The sequence below is a fragment of the Taudactylus pleione genome, unplaced genomic scaffold (assembly GCF_031769625.1).
Source record: "Taudactylus pleione unplaced genomic scaffold, aTauple2 ptg000173l, whole genome shotgun sequence".
NCBI lineage: Eukaryota > Metazoa > Chordata > Amphibia > Anura > Myobatrachidae > Taudactylus > Taudactylus pleione.
Window position 1 is genome coordinate 511,164 of NW_028284575.1, and position 16,850 is coordinate 528,013.

General features: G+C 42.6%; 1 protein-coding gene across 1 annotated transcript in view; it reads right to left on the reverse strand.

Moving 5' to 3' along the window:
* Positions 1–16,850, reverse strand: part of ESYT3 (extended synaptotagmin 3) — a 101,833-nt gene that overhangs the window by 26,435 nt on the left and 58,548 nt on the right. Inside the window, exons 10-12 of the mRNA XM_088475483.1 lie at positions 11,854–11,936; positions 10,936–10,984; positions 10,073–10,162 (exon numbers count right to left, since the gene is read on the reverse strand). Of these exons, the coding sequence (XP_088331609.1) occupies positions 10,073–10,162; positions 10,936–10,984; positions 11,854–11,936 (222 nt within the window). The remainder of the gene's footprint in view (positions 1–10,072; positions 10,163–10,935; positions 10,985–11,853; positions 11,937–16,850) is intronic.

Consider the following 16,850-nt stretch of genomic DNA (forward strand, 5'->3'; position numbering starts at 1 on the left):
ACAGCACAAAATACAAAACAAGCTTAACAAGGGATATTACAGAAATGCTGGGTGAACAGGAAAGTCTTGAGTCTATTTTTGAAGGACTCTAGAGTGGAGGCCTCTGGTACTGTGCGGGGAAGTGAGGGCCTGATTCAGATCCGCTCGCTCTGAATCAGGGCCGGGCTTTTTTTTTTTTTGGAGCGACCTCTTGGCCGCTCGCATAGCTGTTGGTGTGTCTGTATCACTGTATCTGTATCACTGTTACTGTATGACTGCTAATGTATCTGTATCACTGTTACTGTATGACTGCTAATGTATCTGTATCACTGTTACTGTATGACTGCTACTGTATCTGTATCACTGTTACTGTATGACTGCTACTGTATCTGTATCACTGTTACTGTATGGCTGCTACTGTATTTCTATTACTGTATGACTGCTACTGTATCTGTATCACTGTTACTGTATGACTGCTACTGTATCTGTATCACTGTTACTGTATGGCTGCTACTGTATCTGTATCACTGTTACTGTATGACTGCTAATGTATCTGTATCACTGTTACTGTATGGCTGCTACTGTATCTCTATTACTGTATGACTGCTACTATATCACTGTTACTGTATGACTGCTACTGTATCTGTATCACTGTTACTGTATGGCTGCTACTGCATCTATATCACTGTTACTGTATGGCTGCTACTGTATCTGTATCACTGTTACTGTATGGCTGCTACTGTATTTGTATCACTGTTACTGTATGGCTGCTACTGTATCTGTATCACTATTACTGTATGACTGCTACTGTATCTGTATCACTGTTACTGTATGACTGCTACTGTATCTGTATCACTGTTACCCTATGGCTGCTACTGTATCTGTATCACTGTTACTGTATGGCTGCTACTGTATCTGTATCACTGTTACTGTATGGCTGCTACTGTATCTGTATCACTGTTACTGTATGACTGCTACTGTATCTGTATCACTGTTACCGTATGGCTGCTACTGTATCTGTATCACTATTACTGTATGACTGCTACTGTATCTGTATCACTGTTACTGTATGACTGCTACTGTATCTGTATCACTGTTACCCTATGGCTGCTACTGTATCTGTATCACTGTTACTGTATGACTGCTACTGTATCTGTATCACTGTTACCGTATGGCTGCTACTGTATCTGTATCACTATTACTGTATGACTGCTACTGTATCTGTATCACTGTTACTGTATGACTGCTACTGTATCTGTATCACTGTTACCCTATGGCTGCTACTGTATCTGTATCACTGTTACTGTATGGCTGCTACTGTATCTGTATCACTGTTACTGTATGGCTGCTACTGTATCTGTATCACTGTTACTGTATGGCTGCTACTGTATCTGTATCACTGTTACCGTATGGCTGCTACTGTATCTGTATCACTATTACTGTATGACTGCTACTGTATCTGTATCACTGTTACTGTATGACTGCTACTGTATCTGTATCACTGTTACCCTATGGCTGCTACTGTATCTGTATCACTGTTACTGTATGACTGCTACTGTATCTGTATCACTGTTACCGTATGGCTGCTACTGTATCTGTATCACTATTACTGTATGACTGCTACTGTATCTGTATCACTGTTACTGTATGACTGCTACTGTATCTGTATCACTGTTACTGTATGGCTGCTACTGTATCTGTATCACTGTTACTGTATGACTGCTACTGTATCTGTATCACTGTTACTGTATGGCTGCTACTGTATCTGTATCACTGTTACCCTATGGCTGCTACTGTATCTGTATCACTGTTACTGTATGACTGCTACTGTATCTGTATCACTGTTACCCTATGGCTGCTACTGTATCTGTATCACTGTTACTGTATGGCTGCTACTGTATCTGTATCACTGTTACTGTATGACTGCTACTGTATCTGTATCACTGTTACTGTATGGCTGCAACTGTATCTGTATCACTGTTACTGTATGGCTGCTACTGTATCTGTATCACTGTTACTGTATGACTGCTACTGTATCTGTATGGCTGCAACTGTATCTGTATCACTGTTACTGTATGGCTGCTACTGTATCTGTATGGCTGCAACTGTATCTGTATCACTGTTACCCTATGGCTGCTACTGTATCTGTATCACTGTTACTGTATGGCTGCTACTGTATCTGTATCACTGTTACTGTATGGCTGCTACTGTATCTGTATCACTGTTACTGTATGACTGCTACTGTATCTGTATCACTGTTACCGTATGGCTGCTACTGTATCTGTATCACTATTACTGTATGACTGCTACTGTATCTGTATCACTGTTACTGTATGACTGCTACTGTATCTGTATCACTGTTACCCTATGGCTGCTACTGTATCTGTATCACTGTTACGGTATGACTGCTACTGTATCTGTATCACTGTTACCGTATGGCTGCTACTGTATCTCTATTACTGTATGACTGCTACTGTATCACTGTTACTGTATGACTGCTACTGTATCTGTATCACTGTTACTGTATGGCTGCTACTGCATCTATATCACTGTTACTGTATGGCTGCTACTGTATCTGTATCACTGTTACTGTATGGCTGCTACTGTATTTGTATCACTGTTACTGTATGGCTGCTACTGTATCTGTATCACTATTACTGTATGACTGCTACTGTATCTGTATCACTGTTACTGTATGGCTGCTACTGCATCTATATCACTGTTACTGTATGGCTGCTACTGTATCTGTATCACTGTTACTGTATGGCTGCTACTGTATTTGTATCACTGTTACTGTATGGCTGCTACTGTATCTGTATCACTATTACTGTATGACTGCTACTGTATCTGTATCACTGTTACTGTATGACTGCTACTGTATCTGTATCACTGTTACCGTATGGCTGCTACTGTATCTCTATTACTGTATGACTGCTACTGTATCACTGTTACTGTATGACTGCTACTGTATCTGTATCACTGTTACTGTATGGCTGCTACTGCATCTATATCACTGTTACTGTATGGCTGCTACTGTATCTGTATCACTGTTACTGTATGGCTGCTACTGTATTTGTATCACTGTTACTGTATGGCTGCTACTGTATCTGTATCACTATTACTGTATGACTGCTACTGTATCTGAATCACTGTTACTGTATGACTGCTACTGTATCTGTATCACTGTTACCGTATGGCTGCTACTGTATCTGTATCACTATTACTGTATGACTGCTACTGTATCTGTATCACTGTTACTGTATGACTGCTACTGTATCTGTATCACTGTTACCCTATGGCTGCTACTGTATCTGTATCACTGTTACTGTATGGCTGCTACTGTATCTGTATCACTGTTACTGTATGGCTGCTACTGTATCTGTATCACTGTTACTGTATGGCTGCTACTGTATCTGTATCACTGTTACTGTATGACTGCTACTGTATCTGTATCACTGTTACCGTATGGCTGCTACTGTATCTCTATTACTGTATGACTGCTACTGTATCACTGTTACTGTATGACTGCTACTGTATCTGTATCACTGTTACTGTATGGCTGCTACTGCATCTATATCACTGTTACTGTATGGCTGCTACTGTATCTGTATCACTGTTACTGTATGGCTGCTACTGTATTTGTATCACTGTTACTGTATGGCTGCTACTGTATCTGTATCACTATTACTGTATGACTGCTACTGTATCTGTATCACTGTTACTGTATGACTGCTACTGTATCTGTATCACTGTTACCCTATGGCTGCTACTGTATCTGTATCACTGTTACTGTATGGCTGCTACTGTATCTGTATCACTGTTACCGTATGACTGCTACTGTATCTGTATCACTGTTACCGTATGGCTGCTACTGTATCTGTATCACTATTACTGTATGACTGCTACTGTATCTGTATCACTGTTACCGTATGACTGCTACTGTATCTGTATCACTGTTACCCTATGGCTGCTACTGTATCTGTATCACTGTTACCCTATGGCTGCTACTGTATCTGTATCACTGTTACTGTATGGCTGCTACTGTATCTGTATCACTGTTACTGTATGGCTGCTACTGTATCTGTATCACTGTTACCGTATGGCTGCTACTGTATCTGTATCACTATTACCGTATGACTGCTACTGTACCTGTATCACTGTTACCCTATGGCTGCTACTGTATCTGTATCACTGTTACTGTATGACTGCTACTGTATCTGTATCACTGTTACTGTATGACTGCTACTGTATCTGTATCACTGTTACTGTATGGCTGCTACTGTATCTGTATCACTGTTACTGTATGACTGCTACTGTATCTGTATCACTGTTACTGTATGGCTGCTACTGTATCTGTATCACTGTTACCCTATGGCTGCTACTGTATCTGTATCACTGTTACTGTATGACTGCTACTGTATCTGTATCACTGTTACCCTATGGCTGCTACTGTATCTGTATCACTGTTACCCTATGGCTGCTACTGTATCTGTATCACTGTTACTGTATGGCTGCTACTGTATCTGTATCACTGTTACTGTATGACTGCTACTGTATCTGTATCACTGTTACTGTATGGCTGCAACTGTATCTGTATCACTGTTACTGTATGGCTGCTACTGTATCTGTATCACTGTTACTGTATGACTGCTACTGTATCTGTATGGCTGCAACTGTATCTGTATCACTGTTACTGTATGGCTGCTACTGTATCTGTATGGCTGCAACTGTATCTGTATCACTGTTACCCTATGGCTGCTACTGTATCTGTATCACTGTTACTGTATGGCTGCTACTGTATCTGTATCACTGTTACTGTATGGCTGCTACTGTATCTGTATCACTGTTACTGTATGACTGCTACTGTATCTGTATCACTGTTACCGTATGGCTGCTACTGTATCTGTATCACTATTACTGTATTTCTGCTACTGTATCTGTATCACTGTTACTGTATGACTGCTACTGTATCTGTATCACTGTTACTGTATGACTGCTACTGTATCTGTATCACTGTTACGGTATGACTGCTACTGTATCTGTATCACTGTTACCGTATGGCTGCTACTGTATCTGTATCACTATTACTGTATGACTGCTACTGTATCTGTATCACTGTTACCCTATGGCTGCTACTGTATCTGTATCACTGTTACTGTATGGCTGCTACTGTATCTGTATCACTGTTACTGTATGGCTGCTACTGTATCTGTATCACTGTTACCGTATGGCTGCTACTGTATCTGTATCACTATTACTGTATGACTGCTACTGTATCTGTATCACTGTTACTGTATGACTGCTACTGTATCTGTATCACTGTTACCCTATGGCTGCTACTGTATCTGTATCACTGTTACTGTATGACTGCTACTGTATCTGTATCACTGTTACCGTATGGCTGCTACTGTATCTGTATCACTATTACTGTATGACTGCTACTGTATCTGTATCACTGTTACTGTATGACTGCTACTGTATCTGTATCACTGTTACCCTATGGCTGCTACTGTATCTGTATCACTGTTACTGTATGACTGCTACTGTATCTGTATCACTGTTACTGTATGGCTGCTACTGTATCTGTATCACTGTTACCCTATGGCTGCTACTGTATCTGTATCACTGTTACTGTATGACTGCTACTGTATCTGTATCACTGTTACCCTATGGCTGCTACTGTATCTGTATCACTGTTACTGTATGGCTGCTACTGTATCTGTATCACTGTTACTGTATGACTGCTACTGTATCTGTATCACTGTTACTGTATGGCTGCAACTGTATCTGTATCACTGTTACTGTATGGCTGCTACTGTATCTGTATCACTGTTACTGTATGACTGCTACTGTATCTGTATGGCTGCAACTGTATCTGTATCACTGTTACTGTATGGCTGCTACTGTATCTGTATCATTATTACTGTATAACTGTTACTGTCTTTGCGTCGCTGTTATTTTACGCTATCTGTATTTCTGTTACTGTATAGCTGTTACTATATTTGTACCACTGTTACTTTAAAACTTACTATATATAGCTCCAGAAGGATGAGCACTCACCATATTGAAGTAAAAAAGACACAATTTATTAATTCACGACCATCAATACAGCAGGTCAGTTGACGTTTCGGTCAAAATAGACCTTTTTCAAGACAGCAAAGTCACCAAATAAGCCCACACCATATATATACATATATATATATATATATATATATATATATATATATATATACACAATACATATATATTACTGTCTATAACTGTTACTGTACTATATCTGAATTACTGTATGTGTAATACTTTTACTAATACTGTATCTGTGTTACTATATCTGTATTACTGTATCTGTATCAGTGTTACTATATCTGTATTACTGTAATGTGTCAGTGTTACTATATATGTATACTATTACTGTATACATGCTACTCTATCGGTATCACTGTTACTTTATAAATGTTACTCTATCAGTGTAATTGTATCACTGTTTTTATACTTGTAGTACTGTTACTGTATCTGTATCTCTGTTACTGTATAACTACATCTGTATCACTGTTACTGTTATCATAGGACTGTTAAGGGGCCTATCCATTAGCAGATCTTACTGAAAGACAAAAGACAAAAGATTTATCTTTTGAAAATTCCTGGGGCTGCTGTGACAGATATCTGTCATGTACATGACAGATATTTTCAATAGACGAACGACGAACGATATTGGATGACATCATTCTTTGAGTGGATTTTTTTTAATGTTTCTGTTCATTTACATTAAAAAATCGTTTGTCGTTTACCGTGACAGATATTTCTAATATCTGTCAGCGATAAACGATAATTGACCAACATGTTGGAGAGACAATAGACCAAATTTGTCGTCCGCGGGAGTGCGCATTTTTATCGTTCAGAGTCTATCCATTAGCAGATAAATTGAACGACTGAACGATAAATCGTTCATCTTTCACATTTATCTGCTAATGGATAGGCCCCTTTACTGTATCTGTATCACTGTATCTGTAAATGCAATACCGTTAAAGTTACAGCAACAATTATACATTAACACAGCCACTGTATCACTGTTACCTATCTGTTTTACTGGTATTATATCTTTTTCACTGTAACTGTACTGCATCACTGTATCTATCACGGTATCTGTTTCACTGTTAATGTACTGCATCACTGTAACTGTATTACTATTTTTTTCACTGTTACTGTACTGCATCACTGTAATATCAGTGTATCTTTTTCACTGTTACTGTACTGCATCACTGTAACTATCACTGTATTTGTTTCACTGTTACTGTACTGCATCACTGTAACTATCACTGTATTTGTTTCACTGTTACTGTACTGCATCACTGTAATTATCACTGTATTTGTTTCACTGTTACTGTACTGCATCACTATCTATCACTGTATTTGTTTCACTGTTACTGTACTGCATCACTGTATCTATCACTATATCTGTTTCACTGTTACTATACTGCATCACTGTATCTGTCACTGTATCTATTTCACTGTTACTGTACTGCATCACTGTAACTATCACTGTATTTGTTTCACTGTTACTGTACTGCATCGCTGTAACTATCACTATATCTGTTTCTCTGTTACTGTACTGCATCACTGTAACTATCACTGTATTTGTTTCACTGTTACTGTACTGCATCACTGTATCTATCACTATATCTGTTTCACTGTTACTGTACTGCATCACTGTAACTATCACGGTATCTATTTCACTGTTACTGTACTACATCACTGTATCTATCACTATATCTGTTTCACTGTTACTGTACTGCATCACTGTAACTATCACTATATCTATTTCACTGTTACTGTGCTGCATCACTGTAACTATCACTGTATTTGTGTCACTGTTACTGTACTGCATCACTGTAACTATCACTGTATTTGTTTCACTGTTACTGTGCTGCATCACTGTAACTATCACTGTATTCGTTTCACTGTTACTGTACTGCATCACTGTATCTATCACGGTATCTATTTCACTGTTACTGTACTGCATCACTGTAATATCAGTGTATCTATTTCACTGTTACTGTGCTGCATCACTGTAACTATCACTGTATTTGTTTCACTGTTACTGTACAGCATCACTGTAACTATCACTGTATTTGTTTCACTGTTACTGTACTGCATCACTGTATCTATCACGGTATCTATTTCACTGTTACTGTACTGCATCACTGTAACTATCACTGTATATGTTTCACTGTTACTGTACTGCATCACTGTATCTATCACGGTATCTATTTCACTGTTACTGTACTGCATCACTGTAATATCAGTGTATCTATTTCACTGTTACTGTGCTGCATCACTGTAACTATCACTGTATTTGTTTCACTGTTAGTGTACTGCATCACTGTATCTATAACTATATCTGTTTCACTGTTACTGTGCTGCATCACTGTAACTATCACTGTATTTGTGTCACTGTTACTGTACTGCATCACTGTAACTATCACTGTATTTGTTTCACTGTTACTGTGCTGCATCACTGTAACTATCACTGTATTAGTTTCACTGTTACTGTACTGCATCACTGTATCTATCACGGTATCTATTTCACTGTTACTGTACTGCATCACTGTAATATCAGTGTATCTATTTCACTGTTACTGTGCTGCATCACTGTAACTATCACTGTATTTGTTTCACTGTTACTGTACTGCATCACTGTAACTATCACTATATCTGTTTCTCTGTTACTATACTGCATCACTGTATCTGTCACTGTATCTATTTCACTGTTACTGTACTACATCACTGTATCTATCACTATATCTGTTTCACTGTTACTGTGCTGCATCACTGTAACTATCACTGTATTTGTGTCACTGTTACTGTACTGCATCACTGTAACTATCACTGTATTTGTTTCACTGTTACTGTGCTGCATCACTGTAACTATCACTGTATTTGTTTCACTGTTACTGTACAGCATCACTGTAACTATCACTGTATTTGTGTCACTGTTACTGTACTGCATCACTGTATCTATCACGGTATCTATTTCACTGTTACTGTACTGCATCACTGTAACTATCACTGTATTTGTTTCACTGTTACTGTACTGCATCACTGTATCTATCACGGTATCTATTTCACTGTTACTGTACTGCATCACTGTAATATCAGTGTATCTATTTCACTTACTGTGCTGCATCACTGTAACTATCACTGTATTTGTTTCACTGTTACTGTACTGCATCACTGTATCTATCACGGTATCTATTTCACTGTTACTGTACTGCATCACTGTAATATCAGTGTATCTATTTCACTGTTACTGTGCTGCATCACTGTAACTATCACTGTATTTGTGTCACTGTTACTGTGCTGCATCACTGTAACTATCACTGTATTCGTTTCACTGTTACTGTACTGCATCACTGTATCTATCACGGTATCTATTTCACTGTTACTGTACTGCATCACTGTAATATCAGTGTATCTATTTCACTGTTACTGTGCTGCATCACTGTATCTATCACTGTATTTGTTTCACTGTTACTGTACTGCATCACTGTATCTATCACGGTATCTATTTCACTGTTACTGTACTGCATCACTGTAACTATCACTGTATTTGTGTCACTGTTACTGTACTGCATCACTGTAACTATCACTATATCGGTTTCACTGTTACTGTACTGCATCACTGTATCTATCACTGTATCTATTTCACTGTTACTGTACTGCATCACTGTAATATCAGTGTATCTTTTTTAATATATATGTCTGTGGTAGCATCCCTCATATGTATATTATCTAACCTTTAGAACAGATTATACGAGGGCCTTTGTTCTCTTTTTTGAGAAGTGATTTCATTATTCTTATGCGACTGTAAATGCTCTATCGACTAATTTTTGATTTGAAACACATCGATGTTGACCAAAATCTATTAAAATCGACATTTAGTAAATATAGCCTCTGTAGTAGTTCAAGCGCAGAAGTTATAAACTATGATAATTATAAATCATTCCATCTAAAAACTGCGGCACAATCACTGAGCCCCCCCTGGAAATGAGCGTTCCAGAAACTGACATATGGGGCCGCCGAGAGGACATCTTACCTCACTTAGTTTTTCATGGGACGCAAGGAGCGAGTGCCACTCAAGTTTCAGATGGACCGACCCACTGACCACGTCGCAGAGCGGGAACCACTGTACGGGAAGAAGGAACAGCTGGTGAGGAATCACTATAACATTACGCCTCATAGTTATTACTCTGGAAACACAGTGAGCACTACGACAGTTGGCGCAACGTACTCTGCATAATTTTGCGCCCAGCATTGCTAAGACGGTGAGCGAATGCAGCGCACAACCTCAGCGCAGAACGTCTTGTGGAAGCGCCAAACCTTACGACCGGAGTGCAGTGTGTGGTGTGAAAGGGCGTTTTTACACAGGCACATTCCATTAGGGGCGTGTTCATGCAAATGTGTCTTATTCAGACAATTACGCACATGTGCTCTGGTTTGGGGGTGTATAGGGCAGGAGCAAACAAGTGCTGCTGCTGCTGATGATATATATGCAGCGATATGTAACCTTTGCATCCACTAGTTCAGTCATTTTCATCCATTCTGCAGCAGCAGCTCCAGCGAGTCTGGATAGTAGAACATGATATTATTGTATCGCCCCCTACTAAGACGAGTTACAAAACAACGGAGACTGTTGTCAGGTAAGGGACATACATAAAGTGTCCGGACCATGCAGGAATGGAAGATATTTGGATACATGGAAGGATTTTGCAGGATAAGATGTCTGGTGATGCTGGAGATCAACACAGAACAGACTGAAATATCTCCACATCCAGCAAGTTCATGGAAGATAAGTGATTGTGTGGGGATATTTGTTATATAGGGTAATGTTGTGAGGCCAGATACAGAACCATAACATAATATAAATATATTACATCCTCTGTATGGCAACGTCATTACCTCATCCACAATCCGATCCTTCATGACGCTCTCCAGATTGATGACCAGGCTGCAGAATACAAGAGTCAGACGTTACATTACAGGTGTGAGAGTCCTCTGTCCGAGGAGGCGCAGTAACGGCTGTTGTGTTTTGTGTATCATCTTCACATATTTATAACATGTCACAATATACTATACAGCCTGGCTGTGGTCATTATATAATGGTGCATGTACAGAACTTGGCGTCTGTGCGGTCACCTTGTGATCACACGTAGCCCAACTGTGATCATTGTGTAATGGGACATATACAGGGACTGATTCAGCACTGTACGTTAGTCCCAATTCCCAATGCAGATTCCCGATTCCCAATACAGATTCCCGATTCCCAATGCAGACTCCCCATTCCCAATACAGATTCCCGATTCCCAATGCAGATTCCCGATTCCCAATGCAGACTCCCCATTCCCAATGCAGATTCCCGATTCCCAATGCAGATTCCCAATTCCCAATGCAGATTCTCGATACCCAATGCAGATTCCCGATTCCCAATGCAGACTCCCCATTCCCAATGCAGACTCCCCATTCCCAATGCAGATTCCCGATTCCCAATGCAGACTCCCGATTCCCAATGCAGATTCCCGATTTCCAATGCAGATTCCCGATTCCCAATGCAGATTCCTGATTCCCAATGCAGACTCCCCATTCCCAATGCAGACTCCCCATTCCCAATGCAGATTCCCGATTCCCAATGCAGACTCCCGATTCCCAATGCAGATTCCCGATTCCCAATGCAGATTCCCGATTCCCAATGCAGACTCCCCATTCCCAATGCAAATTCCTGATTTCCAATGCAGATTCCCTATTCCCAATGCAGATTCCCCATTCCCAATGCAGATTTCCAATTGACTTGGGGACTCTGCATGTACGTAGCTCACTCACCTGCCCAGAAAGTCATCCTTGTCGGGGTCTTCATCATACAGGTCAATCTCCAGGTCCTGCCCGGGGATCTCATGTACCACAAACTTGTGTAAAGAAACAGAGCACAGGCGTTATACATGTGATGCCACTCAGACGTACATACTGCATAGAAACCTACACACAGACATCGCGGGATAATCTAATAGGTATAGAGAGTTACCATACATATGACAATATATACAGTACAAACATACATCACATGTGCACTATATACAGTACAAACATACAACACATGTGCACTATATACAGTACAGACATACATCATGTGTGCACTATATACAGTACACCCATACATCATGTGTGCACTATATGCAGTACAGACATACATCACGTGTGCACTATATACAGTACAGACATCCATCATGTGTGCACTATATACAGTACAGACATACATCATGTGTGCACTATATACAGTACAAACATACATCACATGTGCACTATATACAGTACAAACATACAACACATGTGCACTATATACAGTACAAACATAAATCACATGTGCACTATATACAATACACCCATACATCACGTGTGCACTATATGCAGTACAGACATACATCACGTATGCACCATATACAGTACAGACATCCATCATGTGTGCACTATATACAGTACAGACATACATCAAGCGTGCACTACATACAGTACAGACATGCATCATGCGTGCACTATATACAGTACAGACATGCATCACATGTGCACTATATACAGTACAAACATACATCACATGTGCACTATATACAGTACAGACATACATCATGTGTGCACTATATACAGTACACCCATACATCATGTGTGCACTATATGCAGTACAGACATACATCACGTGTGCACTATATACAGTACAGACATCCATCATGTGTGCACTATATACAGTACAGACATACATCATGTGTGCACTATATACAGTACAGACATACATCATGTGTGCACTATATACAGTACAGACATACATCATGTGTGCACTATATACAGTACAAACATACAACACATGTGCACTATATACAGTAGAAAACATAAATCACATGTGCACTATACAGTACAGACATACATCACATGTGCACTATATACAATACAAACATACAACACGTGCACTATATACAGTACAGCCATACATCATGTGTGCAGTATATGCAGTACAGACATACATTATGTGTGCACTATATGCAGTACAGACATACATCACATGTGCACTATATACAGTACAGACATACATAATGTGTGCACTATATACAGTACAGACATACATCATGTGTGCACTATATGCAGTACAGACATACATCACATGTGCACTATATACAGTACAGACATCCATCATGTGTGCACTATATACAGTAGACATCCATCATGTATGCACTATATACAGTACAGCCATACATCATGTGTGCACTGTATGCAGTACAGACATCCATCATGTATGCACTATATACAGTACAGACATACATCATGTGTGTACTATATACAGTACAGACATACATCACATGTGCACTATATGCAGTACAGACATCCATCATGTGTGCACTATATGCAGTACAGACATACATCACGTGTGCACTATATACAGTACAGACATCCATCATGTATGCACTATATGCAGTACAGACATACATCATGTGTGCACTATATGCAGTACAGACATACATCATGTGTGTACTATATACAGTACAGACATACATCACATGTGCACTATATGCAGTACAGACATCCATCACGTGTGCACTATATACAGTACAGACATCCATCACGTGTGCACTATATACAGTACAGACATCCATCATGTGTGCACTATATACAGTACAGACATCCATCATGTTTGCACTATATACAGTACAGACATCCATCACGTGTGCACTATATACAGTACAGACATATATCACATGTGCACTATATGCAGTACAGACATCCATCACGTGTGCACTATATGCAGTACAGACATCCATCACGTGTGCACTATATACAGTACAGACATACATCACGTGTGCACTATATACAGTACAGACATACATCATGTGTACACTATATACAGTACAGACATACATCACGTGTGCACTATATACAGTACAGACATCCATCATGTATGCACTATATACAGTACAGACATACATCATGTGTGCACTATATACAGTACAGACATCCATCATGTGTGCACTATATACAGTACAGACATCCATCATGTGTGCACTATATACAGTACAGACATCCATCATGTGTGCACTATATACAGTACAGACATACATCATGTGTGCACTATATACAGTACAGACATACATCATGTGTGCACTATATGCAGTACAGACATACATCACGTGTGTACTATATACAGTACAGACATACATCATGTGTGCACTATATGCAGTACAGACATACATCGCGTGTGCACTATGTGGCCAATTCCGTTGATGGACACTGGACCGATTTGGTCGCAGCTGCCTGATTCTTTGTAACTGTGCTGGAGCCGCATTGCTCATGTGCAGCGATACTGTTGCTGCAAAAAAGGCTGCAGATTTTTTGGGGAGAAGACGGGAACCGGAGCACAAAACGGAGGCATATCGTGTCTTCCATCGCAGATTTACTGGCCTCGGCGGCGGAGATGTGACGGCCTTAGGGTTACTCCCTCCCTTCGCTCTGCACGGCCGGCATGCAGAGTGACTGGGGCGTGCCATGTGCCATGAGACTAGGTCACGCTGCAGTGAGGCGCAGAGAGGAATGCTGGGGCGTACCATGAGACTAGGTCACGCTGCGGTGAGGCGCAGAGAGGAATGCTGGGGCGTACCATGAGACTAGGTCACGCTGCGGTGAGGCGCAGAGAGGAATGCTGGGGCGTACCATGAGACTAGGTCACGCTGCAGTGAGGCGCAGAGAGGAATACTGGGGCGTGCCATGAGACTAGGTCACGCTGCGGTGAGGCGCAGAGAGGAATGCTGGGGCGTACCATAAGACTAGGTCACGCTGCGGTGAGGCGCAGAGAGGAATGCTGGGGCGTACAATGAGACTAGGTCACGCTGCAGTGAGGAGCAGAGAGGAATGCAGGGGCGTGCCATGAGACTAGGTCACGCTGCAGTGAGGCGCAGAGAGGAATACTGGGGCGTACCATGAGACTAGGTCATGCTGCGGTGAGGCGTAGAGAGGAATGCTGGGGCGTGCCATGAGACTAGGTCACGCTGCGGTGAGGCGCAGAGAGGAATGCTGGGGCGTACCATGAGACTAGGTCACGCTGCAGTGAGGCGCAGAGAGGAATGCTGGGGCGTGCCATGAGACTAGGTCACGCTGCAGTGAGGAGCAGAGAGGAATGCTGGGGCGTACCATGAGACTAGGTCACGCTGCAGTGAGGCGCAGAGAGGAATGCTGGGGCGTACCATGAGACTAGGTCACGCTGCAGTGAGGTGCAGAAAGGAATGCTGGGGCGTACCATGAGACTAGGTCACGCTGCAGTGAGGCGCAGAGAGGAATGCTGGGGCGTACCATGAGACTAGGTCACGCTGCAGTGAGGCGCAGAGAGGAATGCTGGGGCGTGCCATGAGACTAGGTCACTCTGCAGTGAGGCGCAGAGAGGAATACTGGGGCGTGCCATGAGACTAGGTCACGCTGCGGTGAGGCGCAGAGAGGAATGCTGGGGCGTACCATGAGACTAGGTCACGCTGCGGTGAGGCGCAGAGAGGAATGCTGGGGCGTACCATGAGACTAGGTCACGCTGCGGTGAGGCGCAGAGAGGAATGCTGGGGCGTACCATGAGACTAGGTCATGCTGCGGTGAGGCGCAGAGAGGAGTGCTGGGGCGTACCATGAGACTAGGTCACGCTGCAGTGAGGCGCAGAGAGGAATGCTGGGGCGTACCATGAGACTAGGTCACGCTGCAGTGAGGCACAGAGAGGAGTACTGGGGCGTGCCATGAGACTAGGTCACGCTGCGGTGAGGCGCAGAGAGGAATGCTGGGGCGTACCATGAGACTAGGTCACGCTGCGGTGAGGCGCAGAGAGGAATGCTGGGGCGTACCATGAGACTAGGTCACGCTGCAGTGAGGCGCAGAGAGGAATGCTGGGGCGTACCATGAGACTAGGTCATGCTGCGGTGAGGCGCAGAGAGGAATGCTGGGGCGTACCATGAGACTAGGTCACGCTGCAGTGAGGCGCAGAGAGGAATGCTGGGGCGTACCATGAGACTAGGTCACGCTGCGGTGAGGCGCAGAGAGGAATGCTGGGGCATACCATGAGACTAGGTCACGCTGCGGTGAGGCGCAGAGAGGAATGCTGGGGCGTACCATGAGACTAGGTCATGCTGCGGTGAGGCGCAGAGAGGAGTGCTGGGGCGTACCATGAGACTAGGTCACGCTGCAGTGAGGCGCAGAGAGGAATGCTGGGGCGTACCATGAGACTAGGTCACGCTGCAGTGAGGCACAGAGAGGAATACTGGGGCGTGCCATGAGACTAGGTCACGCTGCGGTGAGGCGCAGAGAGGAATGCTGGGGCGTACCATGAGACTAGGTCACGCTGCGGTCAGGCGCAGAGAGGAATGCTGGGGCGTACCATGAGACTAGGTCACGCTGCAGTGAGGCGCAGAGAGGAATGCTGGGGCGTACCATGAGACTAGATCATGCTGCGGTGAGGCGCAGAGAGGAATGCTGGGGCGTACCATGAGACTAGGTCACGCTGCAGTGAGGCGCAGAGAGGAATGCTGGGGCGTACCATGAGACTAGGTCATGCTGCGGTGAGGCGCAGAGAGGAATACTGGTGCGTGCCATGAGACTAGGTCACGCTGCGGTGAGGCACAGAGAGGAATGCTGGGGCGTGCCTTGAGACTAGGTCACGCTGCGGTGAGGCGCAGAGAGGAATACTGGTGCGTGCCATGAGACTAGGTCACGCTGCGGTGAGGCACAGAGAGGAATGCTGGGGCGTGCCATGAGACTAGGTCACGCTGCGGTGAGGCGCAGAGAGGAATGCTGGGGCGTACCATGCGACTAGG